An 8,106-nucleotide genomic window follows, 5' to 3' on the forward strand; every position below is an offset into this window, starting at 1 on the left:
ATATGTATGTATGTATGTATAATATATCTTTCCTATTTGGGTGTCAGGTGGTTCACGTGGGAAATGAAGACGCACTAGGACCGCGCGGAGCCAGAGCGCAGCGCAGACGGAACGGGCGCACTTGGGTAAGTTTTAGTCTGAGTGAGTTTTGGAGTGTGAAAAGAGGCAAGCAGGCAAAACTCCACTTAGGTTTTTTTTTTAATTATTATTTAAAATGGGGAAGCAAAGTATACTAGAAAGGATCAAAATCAAGCTGCTTCTTGTCTGATTTAGTGCTTTTTAAAAAATGTTCAAATTGAATTCAAGCTGTGCGTGAAAGCGCGGAGAGCTCCGGGACCGGGGGAAAAAAAAGGAAAAAACTTTTTAAAAGCAGCAAAAACACTAAGAAAAGTTGCAGAGTAGATTCATATTTTTTGATTCTGGATGTGAGCGAGTCGTGGATCTGGACTGACTTTCGGAGGAGCGAGATAACGGTGATTTGGACACTCCCAGGAATCCAAAGAGAAATGTAAACCTCTTCAGGTTATTCAGACACTTTTTTGAGACCCTGATCTCTGTCCTTGTCGTAGCGGTTCCAAACCATCTGATGGACTCACACCTTTGGGATTTATTTATCTTTTGGACTGAGAAAGGTTGTGCGCTCTGGCTGCCGTGACATAACGGGACCTTTTGGACACGTTAGTGAAACGACCGGATGATGGGCGCTCACTAGTTGACCCGGAGGGGTTTCCAACTTTATTCATTCAAAACCCGTGAGTGTTTTTAGTCGTTACTGTGGTTCTGCCCTCTTCACACCACCGCAGAGAGCTTCATGGTGAAGATATGGGATGACTGGAGGCGGAAGGCGCAGCTAAGGTGAAAACGCAGGCGAAAGGACGATGTTTGCGCCCGGCGTTGGCATCCCTCTGCCGCCGGGGCGTCTGGTGCTGATGCTGCTCCTGCTGTCCGCCTCCCAAACCACGCCGTCCCGGGCCTGCCCGGGCCTCCTCGTCTCCACCAGCGGCTGCAGCTGCTCCGAGGAGCGCCCCAAGGCGCACGGCGTCCAGGCGGTGGGGAAGAAGATCAGCTGCAGCAAAGAGGAGCTGCTCGAGCTTCCGGATGCCAGCTTGTTCCCCAACAGGACCGTTACTCTGTGAGTTGGACCTTTAATATCCTACCTGTGCTTCATGTTTTAATTGGAGCAAATAAATGCACTGTTTAATTGGGTGATTCATTTTTAGTTTCATATTTGACATGTTGACAAAATCTGAGCGCCCTCCTGCCCATGCTGTCAGAGTTCCCTGCAGCAGCAACATCACTTGTTTGGTCAGAAGTTGACATTTTGATCAGCTCTACCTCCTCGTGAAGAAACAAGGGTTTCTCCTCTGCAAAGCATTAAAAAGCTGAGTGTTCACCATCAGAACCTGCCTCCTCTGACACAGCCAGATGCTCTGTAGCTCACTCCCTCACCCTCCAACCCCTGCATGCTGCACATGGTCCAGCTGACTCGGCCTCGCAGAGTTCGAATAAACAGAAACACATTCAGAGTGTTTTATATCAGACTCTTCTCCCAACTGCTGGGCTGGCTCCCTCTTCAAACACATGCAACACCCTGTCTCTTCCCCTGTCTCCTCCTGGTGAGGAAGTTTCAATGAGAAAAAGAAAAAAAAACATCCATGAGTAAGGCTGCACTGTTTAGTTTGATATTTTTTAATTATTAAGGAACTTATTTTGTGTGGTCTGTTTGGAGCGGCCTTGAAAGAGCCTCGTCGTGGGCCAAAACACACAGTCACACAGGACGGATCGCTGATCTATTAGTGACACATTTTTCTGGGGGGAGGTGGTGTTTTATTCTGTTGCGATGCAGCACTTTCCTCACAGCTGCTCAGGCGCTTTCTTAAGATGTTGCTCATTCCCACAATAAGTTTCTGTACTCAGACACTGTGGGGGGGAAAAGGGTGAGATGCACATGGGCCACAATGGAAAAAGAAGGGGGGAAAAAAAGAGTAAATTGGTGCAACCAGCGCATGAGGTAAAGTCAGGGGGATTTGTGCCTCAGGAGAGCATCAGCCAGCCAGCCAGCGGTGCATTTATAGGCCCTTGTGTTTGTTGCCTAATAAACATCTGGGGAACACATTTCTGGAAGCTGGAGGACAAAGTGGCTTTTGGTGGCAGCGGTTGAGGTGATTGAAGATAATCTTCCGTTCCCGCTCCTACTCATTTTGGTTGAGTTGTTTTTGTGCAGCTGTTTGACCTTCTGTGACACGTTTATGAGGCGCAAACAAACTCTCCTGGCCAACTTTTTTTGTTTTTGCTACCTTCCCTGAGAACTTTGCTTATCTGAAAAAGTTTGTTTTTCCTTTAGCATTCGAAGGGTTCGCCGTGCGCCTGTGTTCACAGCGTTGCTCGTGACATTAGCTCCAGATGTGGAATGTGGGACGTTGTGTTGATATTCTTGTTATTCCTAACATTCTTCAGTCTGCTCGGAGAAAGAAAAAAACGGGATCCCATTCCAGGTGCGGCAGAAGGGTGCTCTGTCTTTCTCTCGGTGCCCGCTTCAAGGAGCCGGCCTCCATCCTGGGGCTGCGCGGAGGAACGCTCTGCTTCACGCTGAACAGGCGAAGGCTGGAGGACACCGGGTCCTGGGCTTCCGGGGCCGACTGCTTAGCGTAATGCACAACAGCTGGACCCCTGTGAACATTCCAGCTGAGGCCCCTCAGCATCATGGGAAATCCCAATGGGGAACTGTTTGTTAAAACTATTAGTTGGTCACTTGTTATTCAAGCGACTCCAGTATTATCACCTCCTGCTCACCAGGGCCCGAGCTTCACTTTGACTTCACTCGCCAGTTTTCCATTTCCAAAACTAACACACGAATCTTTTTTTTCAGCTTTCATCCATGACTTGTATTTGTCCACCCCACTTTCCCCTTAAATTCCGGCTCTCCCGTTTCTCTCCCTCTTCCCACCCCCCCTGTATCATGAGTTCATCCACACGCAGTAACTCTCAACCTAAATATTTAGTCGACTTGGTAGGAAACTGCCATGTCCAAACCTCTTCCAGATGTGAGCCTGCACAGGCCGCGTTTAGGCCCTAATTATGCACGGCTGCAAAGGAGCTGGATCGCCGGATCGGGCAGAGGAGGAGCGGAAGGGTACTCAGAGGGGAGAGCAGATAGCAGCGTGAGAGTGAAACGCTTTGGCGGCGAGAACAGGGACGGAGGACAGAGGTTGATAAGAGGTCAAAGTGAAGGAGAAAGTTCAACGTGACAGGGAGGAGGAGAAGAAGCGGGAAAAGGAAACCAAATTGGGAGGGGGGGGGTGGAGAAAGAGCGAGGGGGGCTTTAAGCTTGGCAGGCGGTTCAGAGGGATGTGCCCCTGGAGACTGAAAACTCCCCAGCCTCTGACTAACAGATCCTCAACACTGGGGTGAAGGGAGCGAGGAGGAGGAGGCAAGGCGCCTCTCTCGCAGCAACATAGTTTCCCTTCCAAAGCAACGCTCCACATCCTTTGTAGCATTTATATTATTAATCTTTTGACGAGTGTAAGCCGAAACGCATGCATCTCACGGAAAAGCAAAGCGCTGCGCTTGGAGATCAATACGTTTCTCACACACCCCCGGCTGCACGGAGGGGACCTCTCAGCGCTGTGTGGTAGCAGCTGTGTCTGTTTGAATGTTTTTAATGGGGAACAGACAAATGAAGAGAACGTACAGTGGCAGTTTCTGTGTGAATGTGCTCGTGCGTCGTAGCTTGTGGTTTTTACCAGAGTCGAAACCATACTCCTCCCCTCGGCATATTCTGTTGTCATCATCATTGTCAGTGACGGCTGGTGTGTGCCAACCTTAATGAGCGGGCACAGATGCTTTTGGGGTGCAGGGGGTGCGGCAGCATGCCCCGTGGCCTTGATTCCCCCACACACCCTTCACTTCAGACAGCTGCAGATGATTCTTGAATGAATGTCAGTGTTGATGGACTCCAGCCCCTCACTTTGAGACAAAAATATCCCAGCAGGACAACAATACTTGTATCATTAATGGTTCTAAAGAAAGCGCTGCAGCCAGCATTTCAGCTGCTGAGGAGGCTGGATTTTCAAACATTTATCAATTTGATAACAGACTCAGAGCTACAGCAGACAGGAAGTTACAGTAGCAAGAGATCAGACAGTTTTGCATTTCTTCAAGGAATACTACGTCCTTAATTATTATTATTTTTTACTGTGAGAGGAAAACCAGAGGACACAAAGTATAAGGGAGGACCTAATATTGGTTTGGAGAAAAATCAATTTTTTCCCCTTTTATTGTGGATGGAGTTGTGTTGACTCGACTCATGTGTGGACATGTCCTAAAGGGCCAGCAGCTGTGTTGGTGGTTTGTGCTCAGTTCCTGATTCGAATGCGTTGAGACGGGAGGATGTTGACAAAATGTCCCAAACCATCGTCTTATCGGGCGGGGAGAATTCCTATAGTAGGCAGAACGCTGGAGCCCGGGCATTCCTGCAGCGCTACAGTTTATTTATGTGTGCAAAGGTGCTGAGTGAAACGGGGAGCGGGCTCTCCTCTGCACATGTTTGATGGAGCAGCGGTCAGCAATAAATCAAAAAGGGCAAACAAAGGCCCGACACGGGATACTTGAAGCCCGAGACCACGGCTGCAGCACCTGCCAGTGCCACACATGCCCCGGATTTTATTGTGCTCCGTGGGGTCGAGGTAGCACGGCCTCGGTGGGACCGTTACTGCAGACCCCCCCGACCATTTTAACTGATGAATGCATCTTTTCACTTTTCACTTCGTCTCGTTGATTGAAAGGCTGCAGTATTTTCAAAACTTGGCAAAATCCTCCATGTGTTGTCAGTAATATCACCCCCCCAGAGTGGCTTTGTGTTATTTTAGTTTTTTCCTTTCTCGCCGCTCTCTTCTTATCTTTCTCCAAAAAATGTCTGACTCGGACTTTTCCTTGCCAGCGCTAACTTCCCTCTCCCCGTGTCTGACCACAGAGGCGCTTAGAGTTCCTGCTCTGGGTCCACAACACATGGATACCCATGGAGATAATGGGTGCCTATAGTGGGAATGCCTGTGGCTTCTGCTCTATATATGTGTGTTTCTGCTGTCTATTCTTTAAAATAGTCCGTCTTGAGGTATTTACTGTATTTCAAAACCCCATTAATGAGATTTCTGAAGAAGGCAGTATCTATTTCAAATAATAACATTCAAAAACACCATTGTACAACTATACTTTGAGTTAGGAAGACTGGTTTGAAGCAGCTTAGGCTGTAAAATACAACAACATGATATTACTGGTAGTTTAAAAAGGTTTTGCTATAAGACACAGTCAGATGTGTACATGTACTCATTGACACAATGGTCATGTTAAATTTGGGCTTTACATGTTTTGCCTGAACCACTCTTTTTCTGGTGTGGAATGACTAACATGCAACTTTAATAAGTTTTAAAAACTAGAATCAGGTGCGTAAATTAAAGATCTGTACCACTGGTTTTTGAATCGGCCCCATAGCGTGATGCCACCATCGCTACCCCAACCTTGACTCTTTTTATTCACTGTGGCCAAGGAGCTGACTTTTTGTTTTGTCTTATAAAATGTTTCTCCGTGAAGACATTTATTCACTTCAGGAGTTTCTGTTGGCTTTGATCCTTCCTGGGTTAATCTTAAACAATATCCTTTATTCTAAGGGGGACAGATAAGCATTAATCAAATATGGACTGTCAAACAAATTATTTTTAGCTTGGTGTGGAGAAACTAGAAGCTGCAGTCAATTCTGATCACTGACAAATGTAAAAAGAAATCATGGCTTTTTACTAGTTAAAGAACGCTGCACCAGTTTTAGATAAAATTATGGACGTATTTGAATGTGTACGTATAATTTTGATGCTGGGTGGATACATTCAAACTTGTTTTTATTCTTGTTTTATTAATAATTGAAGTTGCATGTTTTATTTGTCAGATATCTGTGTTTCTTGTTTTTGATTGTATTTTAACAGTTCATTCTTTCCCCCTGTGCTATATGTCGTTTCCTCCCTCAGTCAGTTCTTCAGTGTTTTCTCCCAGTTAGACAGAAATGTTGTCATCTCATCAGACTCTTTCCTCATTGTTTTCAGTTGTGAATTACTCTTCTTACCTGTTCTCCTGACCCCAGTCCCTGTGTTTCTTGTCATTTTTCTCGTGTTGTAATTTTGCTGCTTCACTGGATTTTGATTTGTTTATTAATAAAAGTTTTATTGTCCTTTACATCTCAAGTCTGCCTACAGGTTCCAGTTGCCACAAACCTCATGATAGTCTATTATTACTGACCTCCATGGGGAAAAATGGTTCAAATAAAATTTTAAAAGCCCCAAAATAATGATAATACAGGCAATTACAGGATTTTCCAACTTTAGTGGACTAGGTGATTAAAAATCCCAAAATAATCTGACACTAAACCAGAAATGAGTCATTTACTTCTCAATAGAAAAAAATAACACCTTCGGTGAAGTGCAAAGACTACATGAACAACTCACAAAGGCTGCTTAAAGTTTAATGATATCCTTCAGCATACATTCACTCTGCTAAACAGCCCAGAAGGACCTCTCACTAACAGTTCAACAAGATAAAACACAAACTTCCCCCTTCTGATCAATGGATAGCTTTCCACAAATGAAGCTGAGGGTCTCACTTTAACTTTATGTCAATTAAAAAAAGCTTTAGCAGCATCTGAGGTCATCTTCCACACTGTAAAAAAAGAAAAGTTGGCAGAACTCAAAATTGTGAGGCAACAAATTCAGGGCATTTTTATGTTTTGGACTTCAACTCAACTATTTAAGTTTTGCTTTTGAGTTTGCCAAACTTTGATTTCCATGTTTTTGTAACTCAACCAAAAGTTGTAGAAACTTAAAGTTTTAGGTTGCCAGAACTTTGTATGCTGAGTCTTCTACTGCACATGAAAGTAGCAGTGACTTTAAAATTCAAGTTGTACAAACTATGAATGTTTCTCTTGCTCCAGTTATTATAAATTTTAACAACTATAAATCCTGAATACTGTGAACTTCACCGTGAGTCGCAGTAAATTAAATTTTATCATTGCATCAATTTCTTTTTTGCAGGAAGAATGTTTAGTAGAGAGTTATCTGCTGCTGTTGACTACATTGGCATGGCCATGTGCCAATATAGACAACACCTTACTCAACCATCTGGATTGGTACTGGGTGACACTTGTCTGTCCTGGCCATTTTCCCTCTATATGTCTGTGACACAGACCTCTCACTCATGGTGTCAGCTAACAGTAACCAAAAGTTAACACTGATGCCAAATCAAGCCAGAATGTGACAACAGAACACAACTAAAAATGGCTCATGAATCACAGATTTAAGTGTTTGTGTTTTTCAGAGGTGAGTTTTCAGAAAATTATCCATTTCAGCAACAAAGAGGCGGAGCCAGAACTCTGACATCTAAGCTGAGGAAGAAGCAGGAAGAGGGAAACACTTTCAAATTGAATTTCTGCTCATTCTTTCAAACATTAACACTAAAAGTTTGGACTGGATAAATACAAACAAGAAGTATAAGAACAAAAGTTATCTTTGCGAGACTAGTTCACTATGCCTTGAACTCAAAAGTCAACTCCCAAAGTTGTCTTTCCCGCATTTCAAAACAAAAGAATGTAAGTTAGCAGCACTTTCATCTGTTGCAAAGACCTACAACTTAGAGATATAAGTACTGACAACTCACAAAATAAAGTTTAAGATTACAACTGCTTTGGGTTTTTGGACCGACTTAAATTATTGTGCCCAATATGTCAGACTTAGTTGTTCAAGTTTTTTCAACTGAAAATTGTTCTTCATGCCAAAAAAACGAAGTTGGATTTTTTTTTTACAGTGACACTCCTGATATTTGCTGCTAGAATCAGATTCTCTGTAGTTGAAACTACTGTAATCGTCAGTTTTTCCCTCGTAAAGCTCCAAAGTATCCAGTGGCCTCACAAATATTCTGTTAAGATGTTTTTTTTCTGTTATATTTGAGGTATCAGCAGCTGATTGCCATGACATTAGTCAGTTATCTTGTCCTCAATTTTACTGTGTGTGTGTGTGTGTGTGTGTGTGTGTGTGCGTGCGTGCGTGCGTGCGTGTGTGTGTGTGTGTG

The 8,106-nt window shown here is 44.2% G+C and overlaps 1 protein-coding gene across 1 annotated transcript in view; it reads left to right on the top strand.

Annotated features, from left to right (window-relative positions):
- Positions 1-132: 132 nt before the first annotated feature.
- Positions 133-8,106, top strand: part of adgra2 (adhesion G protein-coupled receptor A2) — a 47,910-nt gene continuing 39,936 nt past the window's right edge. The window contains exon 1 of the mRNA XM_014012117.1: positions 133-1,132. Within this exon, the coding sequence (XP_013867571.1) occupies positions 879-1,132 (254 nt within the window). The 5' untranslated portion in view covers positions 133-878. The remainder of the gene's footprint in view (positions 1,133-8,106) is intronic.

This window comes from Austrofundulus limnaeus, unplaced genomic scaffold (assembly GCF_001266775.1).
Source record: "Austrofundulus limnaeus strain Quisiro unplaced genomic scaffold, Austrofundulus_limnaeus-1.0 Scaffold88, whole genome shotgun sequence".
Taxonomy (NCBI): domain Eukaryota; kingdom Metazoa; phylum Chordata; class Actinopteri; order Cyprinodontiformes; family Rivulidae; genus Austrofundulus; species Austrofundulus limnaeus.